Below are 23,624 nucleotides of genomic sequence, written 5' to 3' on the forward strand. Positions count from 1 at the left end.
CACATCATATTATCGTTCCTTGCTGTTCTTCAGAGACTGATTTTATTTTTTTACAACTCATTCAAATAAGTTTTTCAGGGGTATTTATTTGAAGCTGACAAAAACAACAGATAACTTATTTGACAAATTCATGATTAAGCATTATTGCCACATGGTAGAGTGTGGCTAATCTTTCTTTGTTTTCCCGAAAAGATCGACCAAACATTAAAATCGCTTCTTCCGTATATCCATTTTCATTTAAGCAGCACCCAAGAAGACTCAATGCAATGTATCGATGTGATACTTTTTTGAATAGAAATTCTCCAAACTCTTTTAGGGCAACGCATGATCCGATGTTGTCTTCTAATACGCGAAGGCATTTGAATTTCATATAACAAGCGTAAACTACAGGGTCCATAGTGACTTTGAAGGTAGATTCAGGTGTCAACAAATGTTCCAAATAAAAATTTTCCTGTATTTTCAATGCCAGCATTTCGATTTGAATGTCTTTAGTCAACATTGGAAATTCAAAAGGATACAGTTGCATAAGTATTAATGGGCGATATGGCGAAGTTAGAGCTACATTTCCTTGTGAATTAAACATAGATGAGGCTAAAATTTCAAATATTGACATGAAGTTTTCGATTCTAATTTGTGGTGTCGATACTAGATTTTCCAGTGCTGAAGTTAACAGATACAAACAGTTCCTGATGCATCCAAACGAAAAGAATACATGAGCTAGTTGTGTAACTTCTCCAACGTTAAGATTTTCTGCCTGCAACTTTGCATTTTCAATTAAATAATGAACAACATTAAATCGTTGCTGCGGTGTAAAGGACTCAGACGAAGCCTGCATGTTGTGATAAGATGTAGCGCATACAGCACGGATCTGCATGCAAGAGAAAACTCCTATGAGTGTTTCCTTTAGAAGAGGTGAGAAATTGTCTTTGTTTTTCTTAACAGATTTCAGTACCAAAGTAATGGATTTAATCGCAAGATCAGCATCGGCCTCCTCTGACCTATTAACCATGCAGTCTACAAAACGATTAATTATATCCTCTGAAACATATCTAAATATTAAAGTATCGCGAAAATCTCTTACATGATTCATATAGGTACTAAATATTCCCGGTAATCTACATAAAATGTATACGTTACTTCGAACATTTTCTATGGGTTTAAGAGAACACAAGGATTTGGAAAAATTTGGAGATGTTAAAAAGTTCTTGACTAAACAAATTAGGATATTTTTTTCATTTTCAGAATATTTTAAATGAAACAAATTACATTTTCTCATGAAGTAATTTGGGCAAAAATCGGCTTCTAAAAATTCCAACAATTTTTTAAAACAGATTTGGACATATTTAAGAACATGTTCTGGTTTCCAAGATGGTGCATCGTTTTCTTCCATTACCCAAAAAACAACTGTTTTAATAATGTAAGACGATATTATAGCGGAAAACTCCCCAAAGATCTCCTTCCTGATAGACTTTAATAAGGAATAAACGAAAAGTTGCATATAGTTCATATTTCGAACCAGAAGTCTTTCAGCTAGAACGAAAGATATCCGCCATTCTAGGTCTTCGGTAATACTTTGACGTCCACCGATTGGAACCATATAACACCCTAATGAAACTGCTTTTTCTATGAGGTGTCCTGACGGCCAATTAAATTCTCTGCTTCTATCAATCCATTCATCTGCTATTTCAGGCCATTCGTTACATTTTAGTCCTATAACACAGTCTGTGGACTCTACCCATAGTAATCTATTTGTCAGTATGTTTGGGTTGCCTGTTTTGAAATTTGTTGAACAGGAAGGACCATTGACAAACCAGCTGATTGTCATTTTATCTCCTAGAAGTTCAGTCATGCGGCTTAGTAGTCCGGCGTCGGATGCGCTACTGTACGCTTTGAAAGAGTCTCGTACAACTGAGTTGAGAAGGAATTCGTCTTCTTTCAATGCATAATTTTCATTAGTATCATTTTTTAGTATTTTCAGTTTGACATAACCAGGTGTTGTATCAGCGTTGTTCATCTTCAGAAGTTGTTGGCATTTTTCATTTGATTTTATCGGATGCCTATCAATCACATACACTGATTTCATCACAAGCATAATATCTATATCCGAATTGTTTGAAAAAAAATCTAAACCTGCAATGCCCTCTCCCACTGATCCCACAAAGTGGCACTCGGAATATAGTCCACCAGGTATTTGATTATGATGTAATTTTAAGCATGTAAACTCCATCAGTGACAATGCGTCTATAAACACTTTGTTTCCCTTTACGTTCACCTCAGATAAAATTTCGGCCAAGTGGGACAGAAAGCATGAATCTTGCAAATGGTCATCCTCGGAAGTAATACTAGTATGTTCCATTTGTTGTTTAATTGTTGTCTACCAAAAAAAATGAAAGCACATCCACTTTTTTTGTTTCAGTCTTTACTTTTCTGGAGAAGGTGCATTTCTAAAATAAATAAATAAAGAAGATGGGTGAACAAGGCGGGCGAAGTGCCTATAGTGCGACAAACATGAAGTGAAAAATAAAATCTCAATTATATAAAAATTTTCTTTGGTATTTCATCTAACATTAAAGTATGTTTTATGCTAAATCTCTACAATTTACAAAAATCTCACAAAGACTGAAATTATTTGCCTACGAAATAGCATACACACACTTAAGAGGACAAAAAGGATCATTTTCTCACACTTTAACAAAATTTTTCGATATGAGTGGGTCTTCGCTCCATTTTTTTGAAAGTTGATCCTAAAAGTTTGCATAAAAATATACATTTTTTGGTTTACAAAAACATGGAGCAAAGACCCACTATACTTTAAAAGTACACTTTTATGACAAAGCATTCGCATCTTTCCGAGAAATACTTGAAGTCCATTAAGTCAAGGGTCATATCACAAACATGATTTAAATGCCACTCTTCGTCAGGAGCTGCGTGGCGTAGTGGTTAGCGTGTTAGTCTCAAAACAATATGATACTCCGGATTTTTATTGTTAGGGGTTCGAATCAAACGAATACATTTTATTTTTTTTAATAAAAGAAATTTTCTTCCGAGATCTTTTTTCTCAGAAAAGTTTTGTTGATCATAATTTAATAAATTTCAATAATGAGAACTTTATTTTAAAGACTTAATTCATAAATTGAATATGATTTTATTAATATCGGAAGCTATAGGCATTCTGCACGCCTTGTTCACCCATCTTCTTAAATAAGCTTGGATATGGATCAAGGGAACCTTACTCAATAAAATCAAATAAATCCATCACAGCTGTTTATCATAATTTATCGATACTTTCGTAACATCTCAATTTATACAACTAAAACATATACATACATGAATGGCCCGTGGTCTGATGACTGTACATGCATCACAGTCTTTATCATATGACTAAAATACAAATGGGTTTTTTCTTCCTTTTGAATACGTTTAGAGATTTTACGTGCGCTCCAAACCAGCTAGTTACAGTTTACTTCCTGTATACTGTTCAAGTGTGCTTGATAACTTTCAAATCCCTGAATAGATAGCATGGTTTACTGGGGGTTTCTTGGCCTAGCTTGACCTTTATCTGAATCGATTCAACCATTTTATCCGTGTTTGACCAAGTTGACAAAGGTCAAAAGTGGCTGTGAAGTAGTCTTTAAGGAACAAAGCGGACTGGTAAAGCCCTTTCTACCCCTTTTTCAAATCTCAGAGTTCAAATACTAGTATACATCAATTTCACAAACACAAACAATTAAATAGTATTACAATAAACATATATATATACAAGAACAGCCCTGAATGCACTGCCCCATCCTTCAAAGCTCGTCTTGTAGTGCTTTGTGTTTATTATTATGGAGAGCATCACAAACTCAGATAATTGATGATTTAAAATAGTGTAATATATTGTAATATATCACTTTATTGTGCGGTCGTCCAGTTCTCATACTTGTTAAATCTATGTTCATCATGTGCCTGCCAGAAAAGTTGTTCGTTTACGATTTTATTGAAAATAATATGTCAGCTTATCTTGATACGATTGTAGTAATAGCTATTATCATCATATTTTACCTGTTATTGCTTCATGTAAAGTCGTAGGATTTATAATATCAGGGATAAGAGGGTGGATTTTACATTTCATGTTTGCTAGCCATCATACTTTACTCGGATCGTCACTTCCGGTTTAGTGACATATTTACTATAGTAATCTATGATTCAAGTTATGAATATTGGATCAGACTCTACATTTTAATTTGAGTTTTTGCGTATTTTGAGGCTATAAGTAGTCCTTTATTGTCAGCATTAACTTTATTATCAGTCAGCTTAATCGGAACTACATTTGTTTACGCTATCGTTGGTAGTTACGATATTCATACGCTACTTTGTTTAGTACCTATTGTACAACCTAGGAATGTTTTATAAACATTGAAGGTATCAATTTATTCGTCTAGTCAAGTTTATTTTATGTATTCTATTTCCAGTTGTTAATTTTACGCTGTTATATTGGTTACGATATTGTACGGCAGCTTGTGTGGCAAAAGTAGTTCTGTGTGGGAACTTGTGTGGGAACTCAGCTTCCCGTACAAGCTGTTGATTGGTTGATAGTTTGTACGGCATATTTTCATTGGATAATTTGAGTCATGTGACAGGGGATGGGAGGTTATATAAGCAAGCGCGTACTACGTTACGACAGAATTCAGGTAGTTGTACGGCGGCAACATTTAAAAAGATAAGGAAGAAAGCTAAGACGGTGAGATACTTATAATGTAAATTATACGTAATTAGCCTAGTTAGAAATCTCCTACCACACTGGACGACCTAAACTTATGTTTCTGAAGAATCAGCCATGTTTTCTTATGTTGTTATTTGTGTATTGCCTATATTGTTATGATAATGAGATGCTGTACGTACAATAAATGATAAGTATGACCTATCATCATCTTAAGTATTATTCCACCACGTATCTACAGAGAGAGGAGCCTGGTCTATTTTACATGAGAACAAATTAAATTGGTGCATCCTGGTAAATAGATGATTTATTTAGATGATGAAGCAATGACCTGTATACATGCTGAGGATTCAGAAATACTAGCCACCCCTTGGGTAGCTTACAATATCATCAATTCAATTCAACAGTTCAATTGTTTTAGTATTTTCAGTTTGACATAACCAGAGGCCTGTTCAACAGAGCGAACGTTTGCGAGCGTTCGCGAACATTTCTGTTGGAGGGATAAGGAATTTAGGCGAGCGCTCGCGAACGTTCGCCCTGTTGAACAGGCCTCAGGTGTTGTATCAGCGTTGTTCATCTTCAGAAGTTGTTGGCATTTTTCATTTGATTTTATCGGATGCCTATCAATCACATACACTGATTTCATCACAAGCATAATATCTATATCCGAATTGTTTGAAAAAAAAATCTAAACCTGCAATGCCCTCTCCCACTGATCCCACAAAGTGGCACTCGGAATATAGTCCACCAGGTATTTGATTATGATGTAATTTTAAGCATGTAAACTCCATCAGTGACAATGCGTCTATAAACACTTTGTTTCCATTTACGTTCACCTCAGATAAGATTTCGGCCAAGTGGGACAGAAAGCATGAATCTTGCAAATTGTCATCCTCGGAAGTAATACTAGATTTCTTTTACAAATGATTTATGCTATTTTAAACTATAAATTATTGCGCGCATTAATTCAACCGCAGATAGCATCGATGGACTAACTTACTTAGTCCTCTTCGTATATGAGCACCGAGGACCGTCATTTCTGCCTATCAGCTGACATACTAGTATTTGCTGCATCATTCCCAAGTCCATTTTTGATATTGCATATCTTTTTTCCACTAATCGCCGCCATCTCTCCGTTAGTTGCCTTCTGTTTTGCTTTCCTGATGGAAATATGGCTATCCTTGGTATATCTGATGTTTCCATTCTTGCGACATGGCCAATCCATTTCCATCGCTTTTCTTCAATTTGGTCAGATATGGCAACTGTTTGTGTTCTTTCATGCAGCTCCCCAGAATATCTTGAGTATATTCTACGGAGGCATCTTGTATGGAATGTGTCTTGCTTTTGTGTGATGTTTGTCACCTTTCAGGACATAGAGCCATAAAGGACAACTCCAATAACATTTGTTTTGAAAATGCTTAATTTGGTTTCGGTTCTGATAATTGAAGACTCTCACACGTTCCGTAGGTTTGCAAAAGTGGCATTTAGTTTTGCTACTCGATTTTCAACGTCCGTGGTTGAATCTCTATTGGCTTTGATCTTTCTGTCAAGATATATAAAATTTATTGGAGGCCAATTTTCAATCTTGTTTTTGCACTGGTGTACGTGCGCTGAATCCTCTACTCAGAGTGTTTGTGATGTGATATAAGGTCCCCATGTCTTGTTTTGTGGGCAGCCTCTTCAGCATTTTGTACTAGCTTGTCAACATAATCCCTCTGGTACCTCCATGCACATTTCTTTACTTCGTTATCTTGTAATGGGTAAATTTCTTTTAGCTGGTCTTTAAGTCTGTCTGACTTTGCAACTAGTATTTTCTTCTTTGTTTGCGTCCGATTCCCAGGTCTTAAATGATATCCATTCTTCCTTCGTTTTCTGTTCACCCCTGGTGTTTTCTTTCCTGCTTCTACGAGGGTGGTGTTGAATTGTTCAATACTGTAATCTGATTAAAATCAGATAATTTGATCAGCTCACATAGATCGCTACACATGAAAATCAGATCCTTTGATCCGCTCACACAGATTGCTAGGTGCGGTAGCGATCTATGTGAGCGGATCAAAGGATCTGATTTTAATCAGATTGTTCAATACTGAGTTATTAACTTTTTTTAGGATGATAAATCGGTTTTAAGCTCTGGATGAAATGATTTCATGACTTTGGGGTCTTTGAGTTTGCACACATCCACTTGAGGTGATCGTTGTAGGGCTGGGACGATACAACTTTTTCTATATCGATACGTATCCCGATATTTGAGCCACGATACGATATGTATCACGATATGTTTAATTGGTTATAACTTCTTTTTTTATATTGAAATGAACAAAACATTTCTTCGCAAATAAGAATAAATTATTCAAAGAAATTGTATATCTGTTGTAAAACTTAATTATTTTGCACAAGTGATCTTAATTATTGTGTATTTCATATTTATATTTAAATTAAGCATATCTATTTTAGATATTAAACCCAAAATGTTAAGTAAACAAAGAAAAACATGAGTCAGATTTTTTTGGGCGATATGTCGATATTTCTTCATACGTATCGATATGCGTATCATCCTCACATTGAATCGATATTATCGATATCTCGATATATCGTCCCAGCCCTAGATCGTTGTGCCACTTTTTTTTTTTTACATTTCTCAATTTCATTTTCAGTTTTATTAGGACAGGAGTGTTGTCACTTCCTATATCGGCCCCTTTTAATACCTTTACTTTTTTTTTAAATACTCATCCAATGTTCCTATCATCCTCTTGTTTATCAGTACATAGTCAATTTGGTTCTTTGTGTGACCATCTGGTGAAATCCATGTTAAGGAGATGGGCGAACATAGCGTGCAGAAAGCCTATAGCGTCAGATATATAAAAATCATGTTCAATTTGTGAATTTAGTATTTAGAGTAAAGTTCTCATTATTTAAACCTATGAAATTATGATAAACAAAACTTTTCCGAGGAAAATTTTCTCGGCAAAATTTATTCTTTTATTAAAAAAATTAATAGGGGTTCGAACCCTAGCAATAAAAATCCTGAGTATTATTTTCTTTCGAGACTAGCACGCTAACCACTAGACTACACAAGTCCTGATGAATAGTGGCATTTAAATCATGTTTGTGATATGACCCTTGACTTAATGGACTTCAAGTATTTCTCGAAAAGATGCGAATGTTATGTCATAAAAGTATATTTTTAAGGTATAGTGGGTCATTGCTCCATATTTTTGGTAACCAAAAAATGCATATTTTTATGCAAACTTTGAGGATTAACTTTCAAAAAGGTGGAGCGAAGACCCACTCATATCGAAAAATAGTATTATAGTATGAGAAAATGACTCTTTTTGCCCGCTTTAGTGTGTGTCTAATATTTCACAGGCAAATAATTTCACTCTTTGAGGGATTTTTGCAAATTATAGGGATTTTACATAAAGTATAATTTAATGTTAGACGAAATATCTAGGAAAATTTTTATATAATTGAAATTTAATTTTTCATCTTCATGTTTGTCACACTATAGGCTTATCGCTCGTCATGTTCACCCATCTCCTTTGTGAATGTTCTTGTGTTGGAAGATGGTTCTTCCAATAATCAACTTATTTTCTTGGCAAAAATCTAGCAATCTACCACAATTATTGCTTAAATCACACCACAACCATATTTTCCCATTATGGATTCTTTTCCTTCATTGTTGGTGCCAACTTTTGCATTTAGAACACCCAATATGAGGAGTACATATGAAATGGTGTTTCCTTCACAGCTTTCTGCAGTGTTACAGGTTTCGGTTATTTAAAGGTGTCGAAGACTCGACTTTCGCCACTGCCACACAGCTGTCGTAGCATTTCCAAGGTCACCAAAACGATTTTTGCTGGCAGAAATCGAGACGAATTAAGTCGATAGGAATTAAGTCGAAGTTTAAATGGTGAATCCCGTGACCCCAAAAAAAAAAAAAAACTTCTCGAGACCCTCACCAGCATTTGACCCCAGGATTGATGGAAGGGCGTAACACCTGAACTGTTGCTTTCTTCAAACTGTTGAATTGATGCGCGCAATAATTCAATTCAATTAAAGTAATATGAGCTGCAAATTTGATGTCAGAAATTTTTGTTGCAAAATTGTTATTAACTATTTCAATGACAGAAAAAAGAATGTTTATTAATTAACTTCTGTTGTTCATATTTGCGATGGAGGAACTATTTATAAGCTTTGATTGAAGCAAAATTACATTATTGTCGTCCTGTACAATATTGATTTCTTATATAATACTATATATTTGATTGTAAAGAATCCTTTATTCTGACACAGTTTGATACTTTATTTCTGTCTAATTGATCGTAAAGGTTTAAATTACTTACAAATTTATCATAATAACACATTTTAACAGCAAAATAAAATTCTCAAAAATGCAGCTCATATTGCTTTAACTAAGAATTTTTACCCAGGATGAAAACCGAACGTTAAACGTTGAGACCAACGGTGTAGGATTAGACCTCATCCAGTTGAAAAGTGTTTGTCGAATTTGTGACCATTAAACCGGGTCCAAATTAAACAGCATTTAAATGAATAATAATGAATTGACTACAATAGGAAACGCCTGATGACCTTTTCTTTGTTTCTGTTTTGTCTTTTTGTTTGTCAAGGAATTTTTGCTCTGTTGCCCCCCCCCCCCCTCTACCACCCCACTGAAATTTCTTCCTGCATAACTATTCGCTGAATTTATTTTTATTCTTCAGATAAACATAAATGCTCTAATGTGTTCAATTCGAAATCAACGATTTGTTCTAAATTTGTAGCAAGTGGAAGGTCTCGAATTTTCTAAAAATCGATCACAAAAAAATATTAAAATACACATTTTTTTCTTTTCTGAACTGCAAAAAATTCTTCAATATGCAATCACGTTTTTACTATTTTTCACTTTATAATAATAATTGAATCTGTTGAAGATGACTTTACTGAAAACATTATTTTTGAAAAATATAACTTTTCAGTGAACTTTGGAAATTGAGAAATATATTGTCCCAGAGCGGGGGATTGTCCTTGCCTTGTACGTCCTCTTTCTTTATGTCAGTCTGTAATAAAAACCATATTATGTTATTAATTTTTTTTTAAAATTGAAATACAAGTCAACAAAACTATACTGATGGCTAACTATATCTTAATTATAAAAAAAAAAAACAGACTACGGTAGCACGCTTGATATTACAGTAGTAAGAATTTCTTCCAAAAATGTTCAGGAGCAAAGGTCGATATTGGCCGAAAAAAGCCACATTTCTTAAAACAGACAGAATTCATATCCCATTGAAGTATTTATTTCTCCAAAACTACCAATCAATATTTTTTAGGATTATAGTTTCGGCAATTATGAACAAAACTTAACATACAGTACATACAAGTAAACATCGATAAAGACAACAGGCCTTGTCTGAGATACTGTTATCAAATGGTTTTTAAACTTCAACCTAAGTTTGGTTTTATCAGTGGAATATAGGACGTTCCCTATTTCGCGTGCTAGGACGCCCATTTCCTACAAATAGTCCAAGCTGCAACTACAGTCCACACTTTGACTTACCCAAGTTTCCTACAAAATCACATCAAAAAATGAGTACGAAAGAAGGAAGCTTGCCCACTGCTACAGAGGGACACAGCACGTTTGATTTCGACGGGATATTCCGTGACGTAAACAATCCCGAAACTCGTAAGAGACTTTACGCAGCTCAGAAACTGATCACTGACGGAAAGTGGGAAGAATCGAAAGTTAAATTCAAGGAGTTAATCAATGATACTACGGACAAGCACGATAAAAGAAATTTAGAGCTGATTCTAAAAGAAGTTGAAACATACCAGGAGCGTCATATAACTGACGACGTCAAAGCTTCGGACGGAATTGACTGGGACGCAATTAGTGAGAGAACGCCAAAAATGTATTTTGAGAAATGGGACGAACTTCCCCAGAGTGTTTTCCTCCTAAAAAGTTGGCAGCAACATAATGGAATGTTACGTGCGCTTGTAGGACGGCGTATCTTGTCGCATCAGTGGATTGCAAGCAAAATCCGCGAGCTGCACTGTAGTCACATCAGAGCCAGTATGATTCTCGGACTAATGTTTGACCAGCGCGTTCAAGACGACGGCTTCGTGGTGTACTACAAAGAGCTCACACCTAGCGAGAAAAAGTACATAATGCACGACATTGTTCAAAACCGCATCAAACATATGGAAATCATCTTCCCATACCCCGTCCTGCAGACGGCTTATAAGGAGGAAATTCATTGCCCGGACGAAGGATGGGAAATCGACGAGACTCTTGCTCTTCAGCTTGGGGAGGGGGAGGTTTTTCTCCGCGAATACTCTGTGCAATTCCTTCAGTCTCTTGGAAAGGAAGACTTGACGTTATACGACCCCGCGTGCTCAACTGGTCAGTTCCTGTGGACAATGAAGCAAGCTCTACCAAAAAGTCACACTGTGGGCCAAGACATCAGTCAACATATGGTTAACTTTGCCAAAAAACGTGTGGATGAAATTTACTGTGGGAATGCCGTTGAACCGAAAATAACCGACGGAACCGCAGATGTAGTGTTTGTGAGGTTCATAAATTCCGAGGTCCTAAAAGCAGCGGATGCAAGAAAAATGATCCACCCACTACTAAGAAGTTTGAAAAAGGGCGGTTACATCGTTATATTTGGACACACCCCTGTATTAGTGTCCGCTGCCGATTTGTTAATGGATATTGGACTGAAAATTGACCGATGCATTGGCGGCGATCCTAAATGGGACGGTGTTTTCCAGTATTACGTGTGTCATAAAGTATAACAACAATCTCTTCAAGAGATTGTACAAAAATGTTTCTGTTTTGCGATTTTAATATTTCATACATAATCTAGTCCAAAATATAATTTCTCTCTCGTCAGGCCCGTGGGAAGCAAATTCAGTTCGGGGGGGGGGGGGGGGGGGCACAGCCATACATTTTCAATTGACAGTTGAGGGGGCACTACCAAAAATTTCCTGACAAGCAAAAAAAAAGGGGGGGGGGGAAGGTCATCAGACGATTTTATTGAGGGGGCACAAGCATATAGTATCTATGTTTACTATAGTAATCTATATATCGGCAAAATTGTTCGGAGGGGGGGCACGGCCCCCCCGTGCCCCCCCCCCATTCCTATGGCCATGCTCGTAATGTCTCATCAAAATATATAGGGTTTGGTGAATTCATGCGTATGCAAAAGAGCATGTGCTTGTAAGTTATCAAACCTAACTATGAAAACAAAATGGGCACTTATTACCATATACCTCATGCTACAAAACATAAATGTGAAAATAAAGTATGCATTGTTTTAACTTTTTCTATGTAAACTTGAATCAGTTCCTTTCATTGATATTTCCATGTGTATCTGCTGTGTACATTTTGTATATTGTACATTATATGTAAAATATAGTAAAAATATAAACCATTCAATTTCAGACCCTTCTTTATTTATAAACCGTGGTAGCATGGAATGATGTGCAGACTTCTTTTATGGCTGGGATTTTGGAAGAAGAATTTCAATACAAATTTCATCTATCCGTTAAGTTCCCAAATCAAACAGAAATCTATACAGAAAATGTCTGTGTCTGAACATTATCAGGTTTTACACAAGTTTCAGTAGAGCTACAGTTCCTTCAGTGTTCTTGTGCCTGTTTTCTGTTCAGTCCTCTTCCTCATCTTTTTTCAGAGATCCAAACACTTCTGTAGGAACACTTTTAACCTCCATTTCTGAATAAGAAGAAATATGTAAAGATGAATTGTTTTCTTATTCATCATAAACAACTTTTTGCCAAAATACTCGTAGTAGGACAAATTCTGTCAAAGTGAACACAATCATGGCAAGTACATGCTTACAATGAAGATAAGACATGTTTCAAAATAGGTAAGTTGTAAAAGCATTGTAAAATTCTTTCAGTAAATAGATAAGTATATGACAAAGCAATATTGGCTGTTCTGGCATGGAGCTTAGCAGTAACTAAGATTATCTCAGAACAGCTTAAAAGCACTGGTAATCATAATGTACTGTAAACCAATGATTATTGTTTGTGATTTGTCAGTTTGCAATCTATCCACAGCAACTAATTTTCGTGACTGAGGAAAATTCTACATAAATATACAATGAAATAAATTGAAGTTCGCATTGAGAAATATTTGCATATAAAAGAAGGTCGCAAAACTTAGTGATATTTCTCACGTGTGAATAAAAGCTGGTTTTCAGTAATTTATACATCCCCAAAGAAAGCTTGAATGTAAGAGTCCACCACCATCAAATTTTATAGGGGTGTCAAACAATCAACTTCACACAAAATACTTTGTTTCCCCTTAGTATAATACATAAATCTTACAACTTTTTATGGCAAAATATGTTTGGTCCACTTAAAACGGACCTTTGATTCTTATCACTGTACTTTGGGTAATCAAAAGTTGCATTCAATTACTAAAATCTCTCAGCTGTTTTGAACAAGTACTACATTCCCAAAGCATTATTATTCCTACATAATCAAAAGGAACAGACTTATGGACTGTAGCTCTAGTGTTTCAGCCTACCTTCAACTTGAGCTTCCTCATCACTAGAGAAATCGTCGTCAATATCAATAGCGTCAGGGTTAGCAGTTTTTGTCAACTCTCCCAGCTCCTCCTGTGTATTGTCACTCCTATAAAGATGTCAAATTTTGAATGTTCCAAAAATAATCATAATTGATGATTTTATGAAAGAGGTAAAAAAAGAATTAAATTATAATTAAGTATAAATGTACATTTTCTTACAAAAAGAAACTGAGTTTACTTTTAGCAGCAAATTATTTTTAATAGGTGAGTTTTCTGTATACAGGGTTATTTTCGCCCCTTGTTATTTTAGCCCTTTCATACTTGCAAACAATTTTGCCCCGTTTTTAATTTGGCACAGTCACAGATTTGTTTAAGAAATTATATACAGATGAACTTTGGTATCTCGAATACGGATATCTCAAACGAACATGGATATCTTGAATACCATGGATACGTCGAAGTCATTTTGAGGTCCCAACTGCTTATTCCTTAAGTATTTTACCCTGGATATCTTGAATCCTTGAAGTATTTTCTCGGTCCCTTCCAATTTGAGATAATGAGGTTTGACTGTACTTTTTTCTTTGAATTCGCCCATCTTAAATTTGCCCAATTGTGTCTAGGATGAAAGGGGCAAAAATTTCCCTGTATACAATATTAGCTGTAGCCTGTACAGCTTACCTGACAAACAGAATGCCTTTATCTGGCTTAGCCTGGTCTTTAACAGATTCCTCTGCCAGCTGTCTGGCTCTCTCTTCCAGCTTCTGCATGTTGTCTTTCTCACCAGCCTCTCCTGGTTTTATAAAATCAAGTATCAATCAATTATTGAAGAATTCTGACTTTACAATTAGAATACATGGAATTAAATCTTGAATTTTGTCATTTTTAAGTAAATTAATAAAATTGCAGTAGTAAGAACATAACACTATAATATGTTCAGAAAATATGATCTGAATCTTAGCTTCTCTGAGAAATCACATTTTCTAAAAAATTTTCATACCAGCATTATCTCCCTTTCCACCTGATGCTGCCAACATTTGGGCTGACATGAAGTTGACCTGTGTGTTGTATATAGCCTGTACTGAGCGTTTGATTCTCAGCATTTCCCTGACTGTGTCCTCATTGCCATGTTTAATCTCAAACTCCTTCCAAACTTGCCAGAAATTTGGTGCCACCTAAAAGTGTGAATGGACATTGTAACTTACATACATGTAGTTCACATTTATTCCATCAACATAAAGATATCAATTTCATATACCAGTAATACCTAAATAACAACTACAAACATTTGAAATTTTTGACTGAGAAATGCACCTGATGCATAGTTAATCTGATACAAGGACAACAAAACAAATCTCATTGAAAATGTTATATTCATGGCTTTCAAATCCTTATCTTTGCCTCCTGTGCAAGTAATTTTTTTTTTCAACAAAACTGCAACAAAAAAAAGTGGTACAGTATTTACTGACCCTTGGATCAGATATCTGTGATGCGTGGGAATACACTGCCCTTGCTCGGTCAATTTCCCCGAGTTTTCTTTCCAGATCAGCAAACCGCAAGCACATCCCTCTGTCAAAATAGACAGGAAGGGATTTTACATAAAACAAAAGTACATCTTACATACAAAAATTTTTACAGAAAAGAAAGTTAAAATCTGTGGACTGAAATATACTAAGAGAATCAAACATCGGAAGTGTATGTCTATAATATTATTATTGAAAAAGACAAATTTACATAGATGTTTGTACCTGGCCTGGTCATCCGGCAAAACTTCAATTGCTTTCTCATATATAGGTCTGGTGTATGTGACACCATAAATCTCTGCAGCTCGTTTGATATAAACATTAAACATCTACAAAGGGCAGTCATGGTACAATTAAAACCAACAGCATTTCATATTAATTCATAAAAGGTACATCAAGAATCCAGTGTTTTGTCAGAACATGGTAAAATTTACAGCTTCATATCTGTTGCAGATATAATAGCATATTAAATTTATAAATATGTAATTCATCAATTGTCAATTCATCGTCTGTTATGATACAGATGTTTACCTCATTTTGTTCCTCTGGGAGTACAGCTTTCGTTGCTCTGTCATAAACAGCCATAGCATGTCTAGCAAGTCCGTGTTCCTCCTCCAACTTGGCATACAGCAAGAAGAAACCTACAAGGGAGTGATTTTGTTGTTTATGATTCATGTATCATTATACAACAAGAAGAAACCTACAAGGGAGTGATTTTGTTGTTCATGATTCATGTATCATTATACAACAAGAAGAAACCTACAAGGGAGTGATTTTGTTGTTTATGATTCATGTATCATTATACAACAAGAAGAAACCTACAAGGGAGTGATTTTGTTGTTTATGATTCATGTATCATTATACAACAAGAAGAAACCTACAAGGGAGTGATTTTGTTGTTTATGATTCATGTATCATTATACAACAAGAAGAAACCTACAAGGGAGTGATTTTGTTGTTAATGATTCATGTACATTGTATCAGCCATAGCATGTCTATGGCTATAGATTCATGTATCATTATGAAAGGAAAAACTTCCTCACATTTAAAAATGAGCCTGGATGGTCACCTGAGCATCATGAGTTTCTCAGGCCATCAGTGATGATTCTGTGAATTGGCCAAAATATCTGAAATAGTTTGGTGGTGGAAAAGCTCACGAAATATGGGCTTTAGAAAGCCCAGAAAAGGTTTAAATGAGTGACAAAAATTGAATTGTGACAGTTTGTTCAAACAACTTTTACATCCAGACCTGGCTGAATAAACCACCACACCATTGTAAGGAAGTCTGACTCATGCCTATGTTAAGGTTGCCTTACTTGGAGATAAAAGCAAACGTCTGGATGATGCAGACTAGATCAAAATATGGACTAAACAACTTGAATTTTTTACCCGGATAAAAACTGAAATGGATATCTGCAAAAATAGAAAGTATCAAAATATCAGAAAACACTCGTAAATATCAGATTCTTGGATTCAGATTAGCTGAATTCCGCTAAATATCAGAACAGAATCATCACTGGGCCATGACCAATTAAGCTCCAATGTGAGTTCTGAAATGAATTTTAAGGATTATGCAGACTTTTATTTCAATTATTATATTCATAAAAATTGTTTCTTAGATACAGGGGTAAAGAAGAATTTCAAAGATTAAATGCGTTTTAATAAATGATCAACTTTGGCATTGGCATACCGATATTGACTTTTTAATGACTAATGTTACTCTGGCTACTTATTGATGATTATATTGAATATAATTTTATTCTAGTTTTAATGCACTATTTGAATGGATAAAAATTTTACTTTATATCCTATAAACTGTATTGTTTATGTCACAAAGACTTGTGTTAAAAAAAAATTGATCCCCCTGATGTCACATTTAAAATTTTGTACAATTTGAAGATTTTTTTTTAGTACAATCATCTTCTTTTCTACACTTAATGATCAAAAATTAAATGAAAAGGAAAGAATTTAAAAGATATTCAATTAATACGGTATAAACTCAGTTGGAGCACTTTATGCTTTTTCATAAACCGCCTAGTGTTTTATGAAGCATAAACTGCCCCAAAAATGTTTAAAGCATATAAATTGGGTAGCTATTTAAAAATTCTTTCCTTAAAATATCACTACAGTATTACTTACTCTTTGCAAACTTGGGAGGACAGTTTTCTAAGCACTGTTCAAAAAGATCCCTGGATCTCTCTAACTTTGAACCACCCTGGAATTGACGAGTAAACAAGGGTTACCCCATAAACTGTTACAGCATGTGCAAGAAATATAAATGTTATAAAGGAAAACAATATTAAATTATTGACATGTAATTTGAATATCCATGTATTTAGTTGATACTTACATATCTCTCCATAAACTTTGTTAAGTATGTATTCCATATATCAAACACATTTGGCCACTTGAATAGTGCTATTCCCTTTTCATAGGCCTGGATAAAAATGTAAAAAAAAAATGTCAAAAATTATATTTATCGCATTGTAGCTATACATACAGTAATACATACAAGTATTACATTGATATACATTAAAAAGATTTTTTCAGCATTTCTACAAATTACAACAAATATTTATAGATCTCAGAAATTCCTATAATTTTATTTCAACTTTAAAATGATAGGAGAATGGGCATAAACAAGTTAATGTTAAATGTTTGTGATAAATACTGGTTCAAGAACAGAAATTTTCCTACCTTGAAGGCCTCCTCAAAGTAGTTATTTTCCTCCAGGAAGAGGCCATAGTTCATGATGATTTGTGGCGTGGCAATCCTCAAATCAATGATCTTATCATACACTGACTTACAGGTCTACAATATCAACAAGCATAATTAAAACATTTTATTTAAAATTATGAATACATGAGTATTTCACAAAACTCTCCTAGTATTAATTAACACAAGACATCAAAAAACATACCTTAAATGTTCCAAAACTTTCCTCCAAGTCTGCATACAGTGACCATACTTTTAGAGACTTGTGAACTCTGCTTTGAACTGTTTCAGTCTGAAATAATGGACACACGTGTAATTTTACCGTCAGTCCATGTGATATGCAGAAGAAGGCATGCACATAGGTAGGTACATGCATGTATTATTGCATTAGAAAGACTGACATATACATGTACATACATGCTACTTATTTAATGTATACAAAGAAATGTATAAAAATTATTCCTGAAGTGAATAATGAGTAACCTTATACCTCGTCATGGTATGACACTTTTCTGGGCGGTGGAGCAGTGGCTCTCTGCATTAATTTTAAGGCTTCCTCATTGTTTCTAAAATAAAAGATTTTGATTTTAAACATAATAGTTACACTTTTCCTCTTGTATTTCATAATTATTTAATTCTGGTTGTAACGCGGTATTTAATTGAATAAAAAAAAAACTTAATATCGTAAAAATTGGGCTGCATATGTCACAATGACTTGCGCCAAAAACGTTATATTTAAATTTTGCACAATTTGAAGTCATTTTTTAAGGGCAATCATCTTACACTTTTTCTTACACTAAATGAATGAAAACTAAATTATAAGGAATGAATTTAACAGCTACCCAATTTATATGGATAACCTGGGATGAAACAGTTTACAGTTTTTCATAAACCACTTCGCGGCTTATAAAGCGTAAACTGCCCCAGCCCAGTTTATACCGTAGGAATTGGGTAACCATAATTTTCATTCCTAAAAAAAACAAATAATTATGTTTATGTTACTATACATAATTTAAGAAATGATAAATCAAAGAAAAGAGAAACTAACTCATGCCGTATCTCCATCTCTGCCCATTCACACCAAACAGAGGCTAGGTCATCCACATGTTTGTATGGCACTCTCACTGCTTTGTCAAATATAACTCTTGCCTGAAAGGGATTTACTTCTTATATGAACAGAAAAACAGCAAATGAAACTATAGAGTTGTCCTGATAGGACCTACATTGTATATTCCACTTGAGGACAAAATCTTAGTAAACATCTCATTTAACTATCCACAGATGCACTGCATGCTTAGATTAATGCCCCTTCATATATGATAAGTCAAAAGGTGATTTTAACATTGCATCTACCTACTTGCAGATGGACAGACATATGGACAAACAAAGTGATTCCAGTACACCCTTCAACAATTTTGTTGTTTGCTTTAAAAAATACAAATGGTTAATTTGGTTGAAAAACTTACATCTTCTATTTGTCCAGCTTTCTCATAGAATTTAGCAAATTCTACCCACAAGGTGTTTGGTTTTCCTGATGCAAGTTTGGGGTCCACAGTCTGAACAGCTTCTGTATATGTGTTAATTATCTGTAACAGAATAATATTTAAGTTAATAAATTATACATGAATTAATATACATGAACACTATGTTATAGTTTTACATTCTGAAAATAAAAGATGAAAATACAATGTATTTTGTTTTTAAAAAAGCAAACTATTCAGTGTTGCAAAGTGTTGACATTCTGTAAATCATAACTGTGAGAATTTTTTATTGTGGGAACTTTTCATAAATTCTGTTGAGTCAGTAATTAAAACAAAGCTACCATCTGATGAAAGTACAGTGAGTCCTCAGAAATATACAGCATGTGATTTACACATCAATATATACCTCTCTTGGCTTTCCCTCAAAGAGTTTTACTCTCTTGTGCCATTCATGGACATTATGTGGGTTTTGTCTCAGCAGAACACTGAAAATTGTAAAGTATATTTCATTAATTTTTTAGATAATAATTAATATATAAATATTTTAATAGAATATCAAGAGGTTAATTTTTCAAAAATCAAAATGAAATCTCATTTACCTGTTTAACAGAAGTGGTCTTCTCTCCATTAGATTTTCTAGCCTTGCTAACCTGAGTTCTAGCTCTAAATCATCTGTAAGAAACAACATATTCAAAGGAAATTATAATTTTTTTTCAGATTTCAATCTCATAATTTTGGTTAAAATCAACAAAAAAAAAAAATAACATAGAGCAAATTATTCTGATGCATAAGAGAACTACTCATTACAAAACAAAAATGTCACAACACATTAAAAAGGGGCTTTGTTTTATATATTTATTTTGTATATTGCCATATTTAGAAAAAATTTCCTGGTAGCCATTCATACTGACCCTCTTCAGTAGCACCTGTCTCCTCCATACTCTCCATCTTAGAACTAATCATGTTCTTCTCAAACTGAGCATAAGCATCAAAAACTTGAGTAAAATCTCTGACAGTGATGACAGTAAGAATGGCTTCTTCATAAATATCCCTGGCCTGCAAACACAAACAATATCAAATGTTAAAAAAGTACAGTGTTTGTTCGTACCAGATTTTCATCCTACTATTAATCTTATGGTTTCTTTTTAAAAGCCCAGACTTTGGATAACTTGTCTACAAAGTAGACTAAAGAGCTAATCATTATTATACTTGAATCTATATTTTCAAATTACAAATAGATATATTTCAAAGTAAAAATTACATAGTAGATATTATTATGCCTTGCAATTCAACAGACTTACTCTTTCAAAATGGCCGCCTCTAATGTAGTAATCAGCCATGGAGTTCCATAGAACCCCTATCTGGTCTGTGTATCGCTTCAGTCCCTGACGTATGATTGGTTCAATCTTCAGTGAAGTCACTTTGTCAGGGTTTTTGGCAACAAGGTCACAAAGCTCATTCCATAGCTAGAGGAAATCAGATAATACTCAAAATTCAGCATAACTGTATTTTCTAATTCTATAGCCACAGAAAATAAATGTATCTCAGAGAGGAGATAATATTTCAAATATAAAGATTTTCTGGTTTTTCCACATCAACAGGCATTAGACTGAAATAATAAAGTGCAGTGTTCCAGAGATCTGTGTAAGCGGAGCTTACCTGATGTTTAGACTTGCCCTCCTTAGAAACAAACACATCATCATTGATAATATCCACGAGTCTATTGGCCGCTTCATCTAACCAGCCTATCTTCATCAAGTACTCAATGTAATCTTCTGTGTTCTCCTTCTGAAGCTTATTTTTTCAAAATTAAAAATAAATGTAAATCAATTTTTAGATCTAATACTACTCCTTATACAAATTTGTCAAACACTTTACAAATCACATTAGAGCACTTTTTATAAAATTAACCATTAAAATTACCATGAAGATTTCTTCATTAAAAAAAAAACAAAAAACTTTTTCAAAGTAGAATTAAAAGAAAACAAAAATTATTCTTTAAACACATACAAAAAAATGTATATAAGCATTTTAAATATTGTATAAATTGAATTGCGACCAAACCTTTAGATGTCTCCTGTACACTCTAACAGCTGTCTCTGGCAGGTCATACATTCGGACAAACTTAAGGTAGAGGGGCCAGATTCTGTGATGCTGGGTGATAGGAAGAGCCCGGAGCGCTCTGTCAAAGGTCCGCCTTGTTTTTATTATTCTACTGTTGTCCACTAAAAACTTGCAGTAGTCAATCCAAATTCTAGGCATCTAAATTCAGTATAGATATTCATGTACATGTAAGAATAAATGTAGAGAAATGACATACCTTTTACTGCTCAAATTGTAGTACATGTATTTGCTTATTGATGGTATACAAATGTCATGTAGTAACTTAATTCTGAAAAGACTTTAAAGGCAGTTTTTTGGTTAACTGCATAATTGTACTTTAATTAATTTGAAGTCAAGTTTCACCTACCTTGTGCATGAAAACAAGAGCCCTCTCATGAGCATTAATTACATCTTCAACTGCAGGATCATTAATGCAGCGGCCTTTCACTTGTCTCCGTCGCAGTTTTAAGTAGTTGTACCATAATTTATAACTGTTGGAAATCAAAATGTAAGATATGTGATAGATACTATATTGGCTTACATGTATCATAGATATATGGTTTTATTACATTTTCAACAGTTTTATTTACTGAATAAAAGGGATATTCTGACATAGTGTGAAAGGATATCAAAATGGTATTCTCACAGAGTGAGAATACCAGAAGTGAGGGTAAACTTATGATTTTCCTTCTCTTCATGAAGAGAGTTTTTAAAAAAAAATCCCTGGCCTGTTATAAGACAGAGTTAATGAGCCATCCTGACAGAGACTAATAGTTATACTGCCAAAGTTTTCCAAATATGTCGTTAAAAATCCATCTTTACAACGTTTTTCAATATCACAATCGCTTAGCTATGACGTCTCAACCATTACGTCAAAGCCTATGACACTGTGTTACAAAAAGACAGAGTCAAAGGGAAAATCAAAGAAAATGTAATAAACAGAAAATTCAATGTTTTGTAGATGAATATGGAATTTATTTCACTCGTGAGACAGGATTTTTTTTTATATTTTCACTTGATCGTGCTTTGCACTCATGAAAATATAAAAAAAATCCTGTCCCACTTGTGAAATATTCCATATTCATCTACATAACATTGAATATCCTCTATATACTAGTATCTGCTTGTTAAAAATAAACAACAGACAAAAAAAAAACATAATTTCGGCTTAGATGAGCTAAAAAGCAGAATACCATCATATATGTTCACAACTTTGGAACTTCTAAGTTTTTATTTATCATATCAAAAACTCCTCAAGTGTATGATTTTACCAAAAAGAATCATGCTTAATAATGCTAAATAAATACAAATTTAATAGATGAGTTAAGGCACTAGAGAAAATGCAACAAACCAGACTTTGATTATAACATCTTTAATCCCATGCTGATGCATCATGTACTCTACCAAATTTGACTACAAATAGGTGGGGGTAGATGTTTGCATTTTGGTTACAAGTTGACATTATGGTTTCAAGTTAGTGAGAGTATGAGTGAGTCAATCTTTTTAAAAGCTAGCTGGAAACCTGTAGCTCGCTAGTCTGTATAAGTCTTATAAGCTCTTGCTTTGTCAAATCATTACTTTCATATCCCTTGCATTTAAGAAAAATATTATTATAAATATATCTGACATACAACAAGTGTGTAGCTTGTGCAATTTATTTGGCTGCAGTCATGTACACACGTGGTTTGAAATACCCCCAACTGTATGGGGCTACAAATGTGACCATAATTAATATATATCTGACGTGTTATCAAAAACAAAATGCTATTGGAAGCTTATAAAATTACCTTTCTATCAATACTTAATATGCCATGTTTCATCTACCACCAACGCTATGACACAGATGAGAAATATCATGCAACATTTCTACACTGGCATTGTCTTCGATAAGGATAGAAAGTTAATGAATTAAATTATTATTTTTTAATTAACGCATTATTTTTACCTCTTGATTTTTTGTATGTAATAAGTATAGACCTTGCTGTTAATGACTGGTTGGTTGTAACGTGTGCATGCGTCATGCGAGGTACGACGGTAAGGTAAACTACCAAGAGTCACGATTTGTGGGGTATTTCAGAATACCCTAAATGACTGTATTCATTACCCATATCTGAAATTCCATTGCTCATTTCTTTGAAAATTATATTTGGAAATACCTGCCAGGGAGTTCTTTGAGTGACCTTTCATATATCAAATTAACTGTGGTCCTTGGTGCTTCTTTTTTAAATTCCAAATATCTCAACCATGACTTCACAGAGTATGGATTGCGAAGGATTTCTTCTTCGAAGGGCAAATCATCCTCTTCCTGTCAAATTAAAGAATAAACATTATATTTCTATCCAAAACAAAATTAAATTTTTTTTTAGTGCCTATTCCGAAATTAGACAATTTTCAATGGCATGTAGTCACCAAAAAACTTACAAAAAATATTTCACTCTGTTTCTGTTCCATGGTTTCTCTTGATTCGGGCATTTCGATAGTCATTTAGAGTCGTTTCTTTTTCAGGCAACTGTTATCCATGAGCGCAGACATATTGGATCGCTTGGCAA

At 34.1% G+C, this 23,624-nt stretch overlaps 1 protein-coding gene across 1 annotated transcript; it reads right to left on the reverse strand.

The window, feature by feature from the left end:
• Positions 1-12,135: 12,135 nt before the first annotated feature.
• Positions 12,136-23,595, reverse strand: LOC133178958 (pre-mRNA-splicing factor SYF1-like). Its single transcript, XM_061313616.1, has 23 exons — positions 23,497-23,595; positions 23,232-23,380; positions 21,443-21,566; positions 21,037-21,234; positions 20,632-20,766; positions 20,274-20,438; positions 19,884-20,028; positions 19,572-19,644; positions 19,379-19,457; positions 18,958-19,077; positions 18,540-18,640; positions 17,982-18,057; positions 17,697-17,783; positions 17,474-17,587; positions 17,127-17,213; positions 16,916-16,991; positions 15,308-15,417; positions 15,002-15,105; positions 14,723-14,822; positions 14,254-14,428; positions 13,935-14,046; positions 13,257-13,363; positions 12,136-12,437 (listed from the first exon to the last, which is right to left on the reverse strand). Exons 1-23 carry the CDS (start codon positions 23,557-23,559, stop codon positions 12,370-12,372), a joined length of 2,568 nt encoding a protein of 855 aa, XP_061169600.1. The 5' UTR covers positions 23,560-23,595; the 3' UTR covers positions 12,136-12,369.
• Positions 23,596-23,624: the final 29 nt, after the last annotated feature.

The sequence above is a fragment of the Saccostrea echinata genome, unplaced genomic scaffold (genome assembly GCF_033153115.1).
Source record: "Saccostrea echinata isolate AGI-Se365-2 ecotype Australia unplaced genomic scaffold, CSIRO_AGI_Sech_v1 ptg000004l, whole genome shotgun sequence".
NCBI classification, from domain to species: Eukaryota; Metazoa; Mollusca; class Bivalvia; order Ostreida; family Ostreidae; genus Saccostrea; species Saccostrea echinata.